This window comes from Etheostoma cragini, chromosome 17 (assembly GCF_013103735.1).
Source record: "Etheostoma cragini isolate CJK2018 chromosome 17, CSU_Ecrag_1.0, whole genome shotgun sequence".
NCBI lineage: Eukaryota > Metazoa > Chordata > Actinopteri > Perciformes > Percidae > Etheostoma > Etheostoma cragini.
In genome coordinates, this window is record NC_048423.1 from 11,712,894 (window position 1) to 11,729,334 (window position 16,441).

General features: G+C 41.4%; 1 protein-coding gene and 1 long non-coding RNA gene across 2 annotated transcripts; one reads left to right on the forward strand and one right to left on the reverse strand.

Annotated features, from left to right (window-relative positions):
• Positions 1–1,009: 1,009 nt before the first annotated feature.
• On the forward strand, positions 1,010–14,499 carry LOC117960634. The gene is made up of 3 exons (XR_004660188.1): positions 1,010–1,139; positions 8,467–8,469; positions 14,486–14,499. It is a non-coding gene; the product is annotated as an uncharacterized LOC117960634 (long non-coding RNA).
• Positions 1,372–13,579, reverse strand: sfrp5 (secreted frizzled-related protein 5). The gene is made up of 3 exons (XM_034898642.1): positions 12,585–13,579; positions 5,299–5,376; positions 1,372–1,930 (listed from the first exon to the last, which is right to left on the reverse strand). Exons 1-3 carry the CDS (start codon positions 13,138–13,140, stop codon positions 1,602–1,604), a joined length of 963 nt encoding a protein of 320 aa, XP_034754533.1. The 5' UTR covers positions 13,141–13,579; the 3' UTR covers positions 1,372–1,601.
• Positions 14,500–16,441: the final 1,942 nt, after the last annotated feature.

Consider the following 16,441-nt stretch of genomic DNA (forward strand, 5'->3'; position numbering starts at 1 on the left):
GGACTGTTGGATTAAAAAATGGAAAATTATATACTTGAAAATGGGAGTGGTTTCTTTTTCTATCCATCCATGCCATGGCTTGACTGCCTCTGATTGGCAGGTGGGAACAATTAAATAAGTCACAAGTGGAAATACAGAATGCTTTCTGTTACTTTTGTATTTTTAAAAAAGATGGAAAATGAGACTATTGAGTTTTACACTGACCCACGATAATACATATCGCTGTATGGAATCTAGTGAGTACTGCCTTATGTAAGTCTTTGTAGGTATAAACCTGCATGCATGCATGCGTTTTCTCAACCAAGCAAATATGTTGTGATAAGGAGGGATGAGTGTGCACTCTGGGTTTAGTCATAATAATGATAATAACAAAGAAATGGCACATTTCAAAGAAATATTCTTTATAAAAATTTCAAATATATTTTATTTATTTACTTTTTTGTAAAACAAAGATGTATTTCAGTAACATAACTACTTACATGTTAACTGACTAGAAACTCGTCTTTTATTGCTATGGCAACAGTGAATTCAGGTGCTATATCTGTATGTATGATTCCTGCTTTCATACAATAGAGGCTTAACAGAAGCAAAGTACAAAACAAATGAACATTTGAATAGTGATAGTGAAAAACAGTACCAGAGACTTATCAACCCAACATTGTTGGTTCTGTCCAGAGTCTCTTTCTCTCTCTTTTATTCTCCACTTGTTTTCAGAAAGATGTCTTCTCTGCCTTAACTTCCTTCTCTCTCCAATTGAAAAAGCAAAAAGTATTCAAGTTTCACTCTTTCAGGCCCCAAAAATTGTTGCTGTACAAAGTCAGTGGAAGCGTCATCCAAGCTGTCTCGTCCCATCTGTCTTCTTTCCCAGCAGGGATAAACGCAAAAAGGCCAATTTTTTTAATCATTTAGTATTATCTGGATTGCCTACTTTTTACATTATTAAACCATACAGTTAAGTGGATCATCTACATGTCTTTGCTTTGATATTTTTCCTGGGAGCTCTGTGCCAGTGTATGCACTGCCCCATTACACAGCCCACATTACTGTAGCGTATCATTTCTCTCCGTTTTTTATACTGAAACAAACCCTGCGTTGCCACTCAGCTCTCTTTCCATTCCCTCTGTCTATAATCATTACATGTTCTCCCTCCCAATAGTTGCCTCAAATCATTAGTTTCCCCTTTCTTAATGCCATTGTCTTGATAAAGATGTCATACAAGTGATTTGTTTTACTATGTCTGAAGAGGAAAGGAGAATTATTAGGACAATTCTATTAAGTTTGCAGGTGGTCAATCAAACTGTCCGTTTAACATTGGAAAATGAAATGATATCACTTAAATTAAAAAAATTCTGGTTTCTTTGGGGCTTTGGAATTCAGAGGGAGCTGTGTGCAGCTTTTCCCTCCAACAGTAACATGTCTGTTTCATCTAAGCAGATCAGGATGACCCCCTTGATGACCTGATTCATGTCCTTTGTAGGGCTACGTAGCGGACTGGATTTTGCAGGGACCTGGGGTTCGGGGACACAGAATTAGGATCTATGTGAAACAAGGTGGAATGTGGAAAGCAATCATGGATTGTGCCAACAGTGCAGCGAGACGCGTTACTGGAAGACAGTGTGATAGGTGGGACACTGATGGGACTTCATGTACTTGATGGCGAACTTGAGCTCCTTGCTCTTCTTGTCCCACTTGTGAATTGACATGAGCAGCAGTTGCTGGTCTACTTTGCGGCCCATGATGAGGAAGTTGGAGCCCAGGCTGTCCAGCTGGGAGCATGGGCAGTTTGCGCCATTCTTGATGTACAGGGTCAGTTTCTTCAGGTCTTTCTTCCTTAAAACACCTTGCTTCAACACTTTCTTCTTCTTTTGTGCTGCTATCAGCTTCCGGTCACCCTTCTCCTTCTTCACCTCCTTGATCTTCATCTTGAGGGCTGAGGGAGATAAGAGGGAAATATATTTTGACCCAGTCCAACTTCTACCAAAACAATATTTAAACCCAGAATCTGTTAATGTGTCACTCTCATTCCCCTGCTCTTTTTTTTTTTTTTTACTTTGTGCAGCAGACATTTGTTCTTCCTGCAAACCTGTGCTGAGCTCTGTGCTGTGCCAAAGAAGCAGCTATTTTACACCTCTCCTGAGTATCATCATTTAAATTCTCCTGCAGCATATATAAAAACTGCATCCTGTGTGTATGTTTGTGTGTCTGACTTGGGGAATACCCATAAATGAAAAGGAGGACATGTTTTTGGAGCTACAACCTCTTTTTGAACCAAGTTCAAGTCATAATTCCTTGAGGTCATTTGCAAATTGCAAGTCAAGATGCGAGTCTCTAAATGCTGACCCCTGGCAATTAAACATGTTCCTTTTCCAACTGGCTTAAACCTGTTTTTTTGTGTTCATTTTACATATAACTTTTTTATTGTTACAGGGTTTCACTATGTCAAATCTTGGGACCTGCAAGTTTTTGCTTTCAAGTCAAGTCTTTGGATCTCTCTCTCTCTCTCTCTCTCTCTCTCTCTCTCTTTTACAGTCTTAAGTCTAAAGCTCTGGATCTACGGCCGGTAATGTTTCTACATTGGATCTGTATGGAATCACTTTAGTGTCATGTTTCGTTGTCTTCACTTTGTAGTCCGATGTAATCCATTTTTATCATCCCATGCTTCTCTTTTGAGATTGCGCTTAGATTCCTGTATTTTTACAACACAAAATACAAAACATATGACCTCTGTTTTTAGTATATGTGGAGTTTGGTTACAGCAAACTCGGGTTTATCGACTTAATAAAGTACTGACTTGTATCTCCTGTTGAGCCTTGTGTTTATAAGTTTTAAATGTGAGAGATTAAAGAGAGATTAAAATTCTCTGCGTGAACATTTTGACAGGTGAAATTAATCACAGGCTGGGCAAAGGCGCGAGGTCGGTATGACACATCGCTATGTGGTGTACCCAAGCCTGTTGGAAGATCGCCATTTCACTTTTTGCCTGCATAAACATCCCCCGGCACACTCTAATATTTTGCATACACAGTACATGCAAAGCGATAACATGATTAAGAAGAAAAGTTTGTTGAGTTGCCTCTCATCCTCATCCTGATTCACGTCCAGCTGCTTCACTGAGGGCATGTGTTTGTGTGCTGCCTTTGCGTGCCCAGGCATGTGTGTGTGTGTGTTTCTGTGAATGAATACATTCATGTGTATGTGTTGTTTGGAAAAAGATAAGAAGGATCAAATAATGTCCCTTCCTGCTTCATTTACAAATGTCCACTCATATTTAATTATAAGTGATGCAATGGGGCCCACTGTGTGCAGTCTGGCCAGTATCCTTGTGACAAGCCGTGCCCGTGCCTTTATACAAAATCACTTTCTTTAAAGTGTGTAGAAGGGGGCATAGAGGTAGAAAGAGGAGAGAAAAGTGTGCTGTCACGTTTTCTTTAAGCAAGCGAGCTCTCCTACCCACCAGGTGTAGGCTTCATGTCCATGCCTTGCCAAACTCACTTTCCTCCCCCTCTCTTACCTACTCCTGTCATTTGTACTAGGCTGCAGGATGGTACAGCAAGAATGTGAAGGGATCAAACATCAAAAGTAGACTGTAACAAAACACGAAGCACAAGATTCTCTGAGGGCGAACAGTGTCCGAAGATGAATAGATAACAACATTCACAAGGTATGAGATCAAGCTGGATTCAGCTAACGCCCTATAGAATAACATTAGTCATTTTTTGCCTTGGTCTCCTGATCCATACGTCACGGTTATCTCGACTTCTCTACTCATCCTCATCCACTCATATACATTAATAGCCAATAAAATGTTTTGGTTACTATCTGCTTTCACTCGTTTCATTCTAATGATCTAAAAGAATCTGATCCCCCCCCCAAAAAAAAAATGTTGGAAGATTGAGATATGTAACCCTAAAGTTAATAAGGACAAATATTGGGGAATTGAGTCATGATTAATTATGGGTGGTGATGAGCCTACGTTTTTGCTGCAGCTCAAGAGTGTGAGCAATGTGCACAGATATGTATTTTGTCGTCGTTGAATATGATGTGTTGGTCGTTTATTAATTTATGATTTGTAATGGGTCATTTTCTGTATATTCAGGCCAGTAGGTGTGGGTGTTTTAGAAAACAATTTAAAAACTTGGTGTTTTTTTGTTTTTTTAAACTGCAGACATTTCCTCTGTGGAATACTACAGCATAGAAATATGGTTTTCAGCACCAGTCTGGCCACATTTCATTTTCAATTACATTATTCTCACTAATCTGTTCAGAAACATAAGCCATGTTCTTCGTGACTCTCGCATGGTTACGAGTTTCAAGTTTAGTGCTCAGAATCTTGTGACCAGAGAAAATAGAGAGCAGTATATCATTAACTCTAAAGACTGGGGCAATAGTCCATGCAAGCAGAAATTCAGCTGCTGTGGAGTATGATGGGCCAAAAGCCTTGATGAGCAGAAATAATAGAATAGTTATGTTCTGGCTTTGTGTGCAGGCCATTACTGTGGTGAAACTGGAAGGCTGGAAAGTATAAGTATTAGAGAAATGGCGTTGAATGGACACCAACGACTGCAAGCTGTTATATTAATTTATCAACTTATGAGAAGAAAAGGGTAATGCTAGCAGAGGGAATAGTGCATAATTGATTTGTGTTCTGCCGGTTCATGTCCGTGCTCATTCATTCCCCACTTTCTACAAATACCCGCAAACATGTGGTTTAACGGAAAATCTATTTAACAGAAGAGACTGAAACATAACATGTAATGAAAGAACTCATAAAGCCCAATTCGTATTATTTTTATGTCCACCAACAAAGTAGCTTTAAGTATTTTTGTCTTTTTAAACTAAGCCTTTTGTGAATTATTTATTTTTATTTTAACAACTGATGTCAAACAGGCTTGTACTCCTTCAGTAATTAAGGCTGTGCTGAAACCTTTTGTCTACACAAATGCACTTGCAATTATTATAATAATTTTTTTAAATATTATTCTTTGGGCCATTTTCGGCCTTTATTTCCTCAGGGGGAATGACGTGCAGCAAAGGGCCGCAGGTCGGAGACAAACACGCGACCACTGAGTCTATATGCTGTATATATGTGATCCTGCTCTACCAACTAAGCTAAACCAGCCACGCATTTAGGATTTCATAAATGTGAATTGTCGCCACCTTCAGGCAAAGAAGCAATAGCTGCTGCACTTTTAACTGTTGTGCCACCTGCAGGCAGAGTGTTACTGCCCTCCTCCCCATTATTGTACTGTGTATGTGTCTATAGGATGCAGCTCCTACTCTTCAATTGTTGGTACTTACCAAAGTCACTGGCACAGTAATGCTCCATTATGTTGTCTGCTTTCAGCTCATTGTCACACGGAGGGCACACCTTCGACACTGTGGGGACAGAAAAATAATTTGTCATTAGCAGCTACACATCATTTTTTTTTATAATCCTATTTCGTATGGTTCCTATTAAGGCCAGAATAGCTGATATTGAGTTGTGGTGAGTTGAGGTCATTGTTAGTCAAGTGCAGTCAGCAAAAACAAAGCCGTGTCGGTATGAAATTGTTAAGCCTGAGCACTTTTTAGGCACTTATTTGCAGCCCCCCCCCCCCTCTGCTTGTCAGAGGCTATTTGCTGCCGAGAGAATACACAGTCCAGCAAGGTGACTGATGTTTGCCCTGCAATTACGCTGGACAAAATGTTTTTATTCTGGCCCTTGTATATTTTGGTGGTGCAGGTGTGGTCTTGGCTGTCCAGAAAGGTAAACGCTGTTGCAGCAGGAGCAGTTGAACCTGGTGAAAAGTGATTCAGTACAGAGACAGCCAGCACTGAGGCCACACAGCAACCACACATTGTGAAACAGCAAGGGGAAACCGAAGCAACGAGTTCAGTTTATTTTTAACTCAAAATGTATGGTCGTGCCTGCTTTGCTCGAAAGCATGTTTAGCCTCACTAACTTTGATTTGGGACTTTCTGATTGTTGTTATTGTGTACCCATACAACGTGAGAGAGAAATAGCAGGCCCTACATTTAACCTTTTATTTGTTTACTGCAAATTCTTGCTTGTTTCTACAGCAGAAACTGAGCAAATGTGGGAATTTAAATAATTATGACATTTTGACTTATATATACATATAATAGTATAGTAAATATTCTTGCTTTCAAAGCCCTCAATCTCTTCTTTCTCAGACACACAAACACAAAAAGACATGCTACATACCGCCTTGTAATTTTCTCCAAAAGCTCTTCAAAATAAAACTGTTATGGCCATTCGTACATAAACTCTGAGTAAGCCCTGAAAAACTGGTTGTAGCTACAGACATCTAATATCAGTCTACTTATCCACAAAACAGAGTTTGGGCCGATCGAGAGAACGAGGTATAATATTAGAAATGGTCAGGGAGAGAAGGATTTGGTATGGAAATCTTCCCCACACCACATACAGTATATGCCCCTACAGGGCAGTTAAATATCATAAGCAGCTTTTTTTTGGGACATCTGCTTATAGGTGAGCAAACTTTTACTGTCATTCACTTACCACAGTATCCAAAATAAGTTTAGATTGCTACCCCCTCTCTGTTTTCCTGTGTGTCTCACACTTACAAACACACACAGGAATATCCTTGCACAGTCCAGCCTAGGCCTCTGGGTTAAAAGTCAGGGTTCAAGGGTTATCACCCCAGCCCAAGCCTCGGAGTCTGGGCAGATAATGAGACGGTTCAAAGTTTAGCATGCTTCGCTGGCCGGGATCGTGGGGAGGATAAACCCCCTAACCACCACTGAGTGTTATGTATGTGTGAATGCCCTCGTATGTGTGTCGGAAGGAGTTGAACCGTGTTCTTGTAGAGTAACTGCCAGTTTTTCTCCTCTGAGGATTCCCATGCATTTACAGGCAGGAGACCTGGGAGGCTTTAGGGTCAAGCCTCTTAATTGTCTGGTGCTGACATTAAGACTGGGACAAGAGCATGGAAACACACACACACACACACACACACACACACACACACACACACACACACACAGATAAAAAGATGCCAAAACTCTGGATATGTCTGTTTTGAATGAATGAGCTTTTACGTCTTATTCAGACTCCATGGTAATTCATTCTGGTTTCACTGGGGTGGTATATTGGCATGAGGCCCAGTTGTGTTGATGCCAGAGCATGTGTCAGGAGAAAGCAGCCCTTACATGAAACTAAGTTAAGCTTGGACCGAAATGTACCATTTGGACGCCGTTGAGAAATCAATTAAGCGACGACTGCCCTCATCACGGTCTTGTCTCCCTAGGGGGAATCGGCGTCATGCTCTGATGGGAATCACTGCTGCGTGGCTTAGAGTGTTTTTTTTCCTGGAGACATTTCTACTCAGCAAATATTTTGACATTAGGTCATGTATTTTGCTATCATTTTAGGATTATTTTACCATGCCATGTGATTGAATTGTAAAAAGTAATGTTCTTGCTTTTTGGCTCCTTTTATGTTTCTTTGAACTTGACTGCCTCTTGTGTATTGCTTTTTATCATCTGCGTGCAAGGTTATAGACTTCATCACAGAAATGTTTCCGTTTTGGATGTTAGAATATAGTCTCACAGAGCTGTTGTTCTGGAGGATGAGGAGGTGGGCAGTTGATGATTAGGGGTAAGAGGAAATGGAGGATGGGAGTAGGGTGAGTAGGGAGGTGGTCTGTTGTAAAGACCTGCTGTTAATCTTCAAACAGCAGGCCAGAGTGGAAGTGACGTAGGGCAAGAGTCCAGTAATTTCATTGCACAGCTTCACTTAGTCATGCTAAGTCGGAGCTCTAAGGTTAATATCACATTATTCATTTCAGTCTCCCTCCCCTACTGTACAATATATTTTGTTTCTTGTCCCCCCTCAACCTTTTTCTCCTCTCTTTCACATAACCTTCTAATGTATTTGTAACAAATTAGAGAGTCAGATTGACAAGGAAATGCAACAAAATCTCAGTATTGGTATAAAAAAAATCATTAAACCGGCTTGAGTAAAAAATAAAAGGCAAAGTGGAAAGTAATTTATCAGATAATGGCATACTTTTGTTGTTGAGGTCCCATTAGAAGTTGCCATTGTGCAACTATGTGAAATATCTCTAAAATGTTTTCACTGGGACTTCCACAAACATGACAACACAATGATGATCGTAATTTTGTTGTTGGTGTAGTGGAAAGTAAAAAAACGCCTTGTCCAAGCATTTGTCATTACATAACATTCAAGATTCCTTTTCATTTGCCTCAAACATCAAATCACATTTTAGGTTTACAACAAGTTGTACAGCCCGTATCTTAGTTACAGTTGCAAAGTTACACGTTTCTGTCTCTTTGTCTTCCACACACTCACACGCACATATCTTCACGCCAAAGATAACCAGATCTAACAATATCGTCATCCGATCCCCTGCCGTGTCTTTTGCCTTGTCCCCTGCAGCCTGAGCATCACCGACTTTTATGGGAAGAACGTTCCATTTCAAGTATGTGCAGGTCACTATCTCATGCCTCATTTGGGCCCTTTAAGTTACGAGCAGCAACACTTATGACATAAAACGGTACTATGCCGGAGATGAAATGCAGCGTGTGATTTATGTCGGAGGGCCTAACATCTGTTTAAATGCAGCATGCAGACGGACAGAGGAGGACTTAAATATGGCCCACAGGCAGCCCACGGGGCCCCTAAAATACAGCATGCTCCTTGCATCTGTAGGAATCCTATACAGAAGAGAAAATACATTCTCAAAAGGCAGAGGCAGTCTTCCATGCACAGAGCATTGGATCACATTTTCCTTTTCATATAGCAGCCAGGGCCACATGAGTAGCGCCCATTGTGCTGCTTGGGACCTGACAGTGCTGCCTGTCTCCTTTAGCACGGTTGTAACTTACACTAGCCGCATCAATGAGTACGGCGAGGACAGACAATATCTTTCACACCATGCAATTTCAACGACTTTTACTGGACAACGTGTATATTGTCTTGAAGAGCATTTTCTGCAGAAACATGCAATTTGAGTTATGGAGACTACCCTATGCACTTTAACAGACAATGCAGAATCCTACCGACCCCTACCATATCTGTTGATTTGCAGATGCTGACAGCAGCTAAAGGTAGCATCATTAAATAAGGTGGAGTTGATGGGTGGCATCTGCCAGACTGAGCTCAGCTGGCCTTCTTCACTCTCTGGGCCCTCTTTTGTCAGCATACTGCTTGTCTTCCCCGGTATAATATCTACAGACTTGTGTTTCACATAATCACACCCCATGACCCCCTGTTAGTTACACACGCACACACACACACACACACACACACACACACACGTGTGTCTCACTATCTTTGTGGGGACCAGTCATTGACATAATGCATTCCCTAGCTCCTTACCCTAACCTTAACCATCAAACCTAAATGCCTAACCTTATCCCTTACCCTTACCCTAACCTTAACTTAATTCTAACCCTGATCCTAAAACCAAGTCTTATTCCTCAAACAGCCCTTTAAGTTGTGGGGACCAGCATTTTGTCCCCGCAAAGCTGTCAGGACCCCATGAGTATACTGTATTCCCGGTTTTTGGTCCCCACAAATGTAGTTAAACCTAATACACACACACACAGATACACACACACACACACACACACACACACACACACACACACACCAAAAATCATCCACACACACAGCCTGAGCTCAGGTGGTGGTGGTGTTCTTCTCAGTTTTGGCTATGACAGAGAGGTGGAAAGTGAATCTGACTCTGTACTGTTAGTTTCCACAGGAGCCCTCGACCGTGCTATATCATGTAATTGCAGAGTAGCTCAGATAGCATCAGGGCCTCCCGGACAGGGAGAGCAGCAGATAGAACAGCACCTAATACCTGGGATTGATCCCACTCCCCAAGATTCAGCTGTATGGCCCTCATATGATCCTGTCTGAAGAGTATCTTCCTTGTTTTTTGACACGGTTCTCAGGAAACTCACTTCTAACAATTCTTAGCTGAAATTCCTTTCTATTATCTGTGTGTGTGTGTGTGTGTGTGTGTGTGTGTGTGTGTGTGTGTTTTTAAGCCAAAAGTTTGTCCTCAGGATGGCCTCATCGGCACATCTGAGAATCTCTGGTTCCTAACAAAATGTCAGTGACTGAGCCCTCGGGCTAGAAGCGATATGGGTTCACTCTCAGTTTCAAACACACACACTCACATAAGTACACACTCAAATGTAATTGTTAAAGTTAACCAATATTACATTTTTGTTTTACATTTTACAAATTTGATTCAACATATTTATTTTACTTACTTTCTCTCTGTAAAATTGCGTAAGATCAACAAAAAAAAAAGCTGAACAAATTTGCACTGATTTTGTACCACTCTAATCTAGCCGCCTCTGATCATTTTTTTATTTCCTCTTTGAGGAGATGACAGAAAAAGTTTAAGTTGCCTCCGTCTCAGGCAGCAAGTAAAAGAATGAGTTATGGCTCTGCAAAGCCAAAGTGTCACATAGTTGAAACTCGTCCTACAAAAATAGAACAGCCACTTTTCCGAATGGAATGAACAAGCTCTGCATGAATTCACCAGAGAATCCTGAAACGAGCAGGCTAGACACTGAGATATCAGTATAGTGCGAAAATTGTTGATAAAAAGCAAAGATATGTCACGCAACTTGTTATGATTGAAAAATTATGTTTTGGCATTATTGGCTTTCATTTTTAGCGCTTTAGTGAAGTGCATTGTAATATATCAAAGAACAGCTCCATACGAGAAAAACAAATTTATCAAATTATCAAATGAAACATAACACGCAGAAACATATCAACCAAACTACATAAGAGTTATAATAATAAAGTTATCTATCTATAAGAAATGGCGATAAACAGTAAAGGAAATAAGTGGAATAACGAAACAAAACATTTTTCTTTGAGTCCTTATTGAAAGCAGAGAGGCAGACACTTTTTTGTGCTGCAGGAGGCAGATTTTCTTCTAATCTACACTCTGTCTGCCCCTCTTTACTCTCCCGCTTCCCTCTCCTTTCACTCCTCTCCACTGGGCTCTCAGGGACAATCAGACTTTCAGCATTCCCATTCTCTGACTGCCTCCCTTGTCCTGTTAGTCGACTAATTAGTGGGAGCTCTATAATTGGCCTTCTAGCTAATTGGCCTGCTGGTTGCCAGACCCAACAAAGGCCTAGTAGGCTGGGACACAATGGGGACTGTCCCCACTGTGTAAAGACTCTCATCAACTCCCTCTATCCCACTCTTAGCACTGACTGCTTTTGTAAAGAGGCTGCATAAGTAGTCGCGGCGCATACACAAACACGCACACACCTTTTTCTCTCTATTTAGTTCCCACTCACCCTCTCACAGTTCACTATTGGTCCATCTGTCTGTTTTCTTATTTGTTTCCTGTGAACAATTATATAATACTCTACATTTTTTGTGAATCAAAATCCCTTTCAAAAACCCCACTGTAGTAATTCCCCTTCTTGAGTTTATTTGTTCATATAGTGACACTCTGCAGACCAGCTTTTGAGATACATACAACATTAAAATAAGACATTCTCCATTAACTCAGTTTTGAGATTGATAGATTAGCTGTTGATAGATGTCTCCTGATAAAGATCTGTGTGTGTGTGTTTGTGTGTGTGCGTGTGTGCATGTGTGTCACCTTTTCAGTTGAGATGTGTTTAACATCACAGTCCATTAATCTAAACTCAGTGAGCGATCTGGCCGTCGGAGTCACCCGGTCTCCTGTCTCTGTCTATTTCTCTTTCTCGCTCTCTGTTTGTCCGTCTCTGTTCCTCCCTGAGGCGTATGTTGATGGCAGGGAGCCCTCATGAACTGTCCACTTACTCAAGAACTTTCCCCTGTAGTCTCTTCCTGCTCCTGTCTCTCTGCCTGACTCTGGATAGTCTCTCACTTAAACTCTCATCTGTCATCATTGCAGTGATGGGAAACCATACAGCCATTAGGCTCTCACTGTTTCTGACTCTGCAGGCTCTCGGGACACTTATCTGTCTTAATAATGGTATTGGGGGGAGTCCTGACATAAACAAACTATTTTTATAGTGTTATTTTTGCATTTGGCAACACAATTCATAGTATAGCAATGATTTTGTATTTTTATGACAATTGTTTCATTTTAACCCATGTATAATCTTAAAGACTTGCTTATTATAAATTATATATATTCTTGATATTCTTGATAAATTATATATATTCTTGATATTGCTTACTGAAATGCACATGCTATACCTTATCATTTAAAACTGGTTTGTACAATACAAACTATGTTTTGGACAGATTAATAAGCTGTAGCATACATTTTATGTTGGAAAATAAAAAATGAAAAAATAATATTTTTAATTTGTATTAATTGATTAATTCAACTTGAATGATTGTAATGTGGTACTGAGCTTGTCACTTTTGTATTTTTAGAGGACATTCAAATTAAAATGTGTGCAAAATGTCAAGCAAACATTTTACAAGCTTTAATTCAACTTCTTTAGTACTATTTACACTATTGTGGACTTCTATGCGTGCGTAGATGATTTTGTGTGTGTGAGTATGCTTGAACGAGTGTGTCAGAGTGTAGTGTATGTGCATATAGCTGCCCTACCTGGTGGCTGGGTCGCGTGGTTCCCAGTGAACTGCATGGGGATGCAGAGGTCGTTATCAATGGGAAACTTATCACAGGTCAGCATCTCTGGCCAGGGGAAGCCGTAGGTCTCCATAACCGGAGCACAGCTGTCTCTAACAGCTTCACAGAGCGAGCGGCAGGGATAGATGGGCCTGTCCAGGCACACTGGTGCAAACAGCGAGCACAGGAAGACCTGGGTATCAGCATGGCAGCGTTTGGCCAGGAGGGGTACCCAGCTGCCCGCCTGCTGCTTTACTTCTGGCATGGTCTCGTGGTCCAGGAGGTTGGGCAGCCTCATCTTCTTGTAGCCCACATTGTAGCACAGGCGCATGTCAGCTGGTATGTCCACACACTGGGGCTGCTTTGTGTAGAAGCGGCCATTGTGGAAGTTGTCCGACTGCCAGCTGTAGTAGTCGTACTCATCTGCAGCTGAGACGGTGAGGAGGAGGAGGAGAGAGAAGAGCGACAGGCCTAGTGCCAAGCTGAAGGAGCCCTGGGTTAATGCCCACCTGGGGCTCTTTTGTCCGTGTGCCATGCCTCTCTGAGCCCAAACCAACAATTCAAGAATGTTGTATCCAAAGTCTCCAAAGTTATGACAAAATGCAGAGAGAAGAGAGGAACAAGTGGGGCAGGCGTACGAGCTGTAATCCCTTTTTTGTCCTGAGTATGGACGCCGTGGATTGAGAATGAAGTATTTAATTCCCTTCTTCCCTGGAGAGTTGGCCCTCTAAGCCTCCCTGAAACACCTCCCTGTGTGTGTGTGTGTGTGTGTGTATGTGTGTGCCTCAGGTAGTGGATTGGGAAGGCAGCAGTCAAAGAAGGGTGAGCACACAAGTAGGACTGCTTGTTTAACTAACTTTCCCTGTTAACAATGTCTCACTCTCCTTCCCTCTCCCTCTCTTAAAAGTGTCTCCAGCACTCCCCTGCTCTCTGTCTATTAGTCTGCAGCTGTAATGAGGAGTACCTTAGGTTTTAAGAGGCAGTGGTGGCTGCTCTCTGCAGCTGCCTGCCCCCTAGCAGGCTGCCAGACCACTCACCTTCCTACTGGCCTCCCCTGCACTCACTCACAAGAGCCTGAGCCAATCACAACCCTGGGGGAGGCTCCCACTGGCCTTCAGGACACGCCTACAACCCCTTGTCCTCAACAAAACCCCTCCTCTACAACAAATTAACAAGAGAGACAGATAGAGAAAACTAAGTCAATAATCATCTCTCTAATATGCACAAGATTCTTTTGTCAGAACCAGCCACAAAAACTCAGACATAACAGACATTGTCACCCTGTTATTCATGCTGTTTTTGTCATACATTAATAAATGTTCTATCCCTATCACATTAACTCATCAAAGGATAACAAGCTTGCCGTTCAGGCCTACTCACTTCATTACCTCAAAATAGCCTGGCGTAACGGGATTCTGCTGGCATCAACAGTAAGAAAACATATTTTCACACACACACACACACACACGCACACACACACACACACACACACACACACACACACACTGGGTGGGAAGGAGCTGCAATGAGGTTACTGAGTGTGGGTTGTGCAGCTACAGGTGGCTAGGTGGTTTAGCCGTGCTATGCGAGTTATGCTAATGTGTACGTTGGCTGTGAATAGAGGCTCGCTGCCCCTCTGTCTCTTTCGATCAGTGCCACTGACACAATGAGGGCCTTCGCCTTGGTTGCAAATTCACTAGAAGGGTCATATTCGGATTCAAAGGGCTGTGGTTGTGCGAGCAGGATGTGGGGTTGGTGGCTCACGTGGAGGGTGTTCTTGCATCTTGCATTTGATCTACAACATGCATTAAAGCTTCTCCTCATTGGGCTATATGCAGGTTCATGCAAATGATTGGAAAGAGTTTGTTTGTTGGTGCAAGCAAACATTTTCTCATGATAAAGAATGACTGTCAGGACAAAATTTGGATCATACTACAGCTAAATACTGCTGACATTGAGATGAAGTAATAGGACATGAGTTTTTGGAATATTATTATTATCTGTATGTGGCAGAACAAACAAGGACAATAGGAATGCATGTGTGAGTATGTGTTTTGCAAACAGTCAGAGGTGTACTTGGATGAGAATCAGGGACAGTATTGTTCTTCGCCTGTAGCGTAGAAGATAAAATTCCAGAAACAGCTGTCAGTCCATAAAATCTGATTCAATGAGATGAAATCAAATAGATAAATATAGCCGCAAGCGGCAATTCATGGGTTCAGACCTTTTTTCTCAATAGCGACTTCAAAGTAATTTCACACATGTGGTCCAACGATGTTATAAAACATATCCCCTAGCTTTGTAACAATTGGACAATGCTTACAACTGATTTGTCAAAAACATTTATTTTCAATTCGGTGTGATATGTAGCTCAGTCCAGCTCACGGCAAATTGCGAAAAGCAGATGACCAACACAAAAAGAAACTGCTAATAAAGCCGCAAGCTGCGATTGCAAGCTCAAACCTTGATTTGCGTCATTCCACGTCCAGTTATTGTGCATTTAAAGCGCCCCCTAGTGGTCAGTTTGAATGAGACTTGCAGTGTCTGTGTGAGGTTATTATGTAGACATTTCCTGGACGTTTTGTGTTGATTGGACCAACACTCAGTCATTTATAGCCTGATTTGCGCTATGTCACCTGCAGTTTGTTTGGATTTATAGCGCCCCCTGGTGTTTGATTTGAATGAAACTTTCCGGGCGTGATTCAGGTACTTATGAGGACATATCCTGAGAGGTTTGTGATGATTGGACAATGAATATGTGATTTATAGTAAAATGTGTGTAATGCCTCTCACCTATCTTGCACTTGTAGTGCCCCCTAGTGACGTATGTATATAAAACTGTCTGGGTATATCTGGGCTACTTCTCTGAACATACCCTGTGAGTGTTGTATGGTTGCTGATTTGTGTCCATTTTGAAGTTCATTGGTCAATAACTTGAAAAGTAATTAAGATATGGACGTGCTTTATACAACTTGTAATAGGCTTGATCCATTAATTCACTGAAAATTTGGTGACAATTGGAGCTACGGTGTAGGAGGAGATCTCAAAAATGTGTTTTTCAAAAAAATCAAAATGGCAGAAACATTTTCCAGGTGGACCTTAATGATCCTGAGGCTTTTTTGTAAAGCACATTAAGATGTCAATCGGATAACGGTGTGGGGGGAGCGTGGCTTTTCAAAGTTTGCATTTTGAAGATATAATTACAGCGCCACCATGTGAATGATTGGGTTCATATTTCTACAGAAGCACATGCACACCATTTTCAGTTATGCCCCCAAGTTTCATGTTTCTAGCTCATTCTAGCTCATTGGAATTTGAGCCGGCACGATAGACGTTAAATAATAATAGCTAAAACGGAATAACATAAAAGGGTTCTACCGCTTTGCAGTTGGAACCCTAAAAGCGTGCCTCAATATCAGGCGACCAGGCACATCAGTAAAACCCTACACATTATCCAAGCACCCATATATTTTTACAGAATCTTGACCACATTTGTTTCCAGCGCCAGGGGATTGTGAAGAAGATTATTGCACCATCTAATCATTTTTTTTAAAACTTGAAAATTGAGTTGAACATGTTTTAACCTTATCTTCCCAAGCTACAGTTCAAATCTGTGTCTGTTGACTCTTAATGGTGGGTTACAGACATTGTGGAGTGATTTTTCTGGGAATCGAAAAGCTGCCAGCAGGAAAAACAAGCTTCATCTTCTCTTGGATGACTTCTCATAACCAGCAATGTGGAAAGATGATGCAGTGAGCTGAAGTCACCCCTGAAATGTCGTCATCATTACTAAAATCATTGTTGAATGGATATAAAGAGCTTTTGTAGTTTGATAA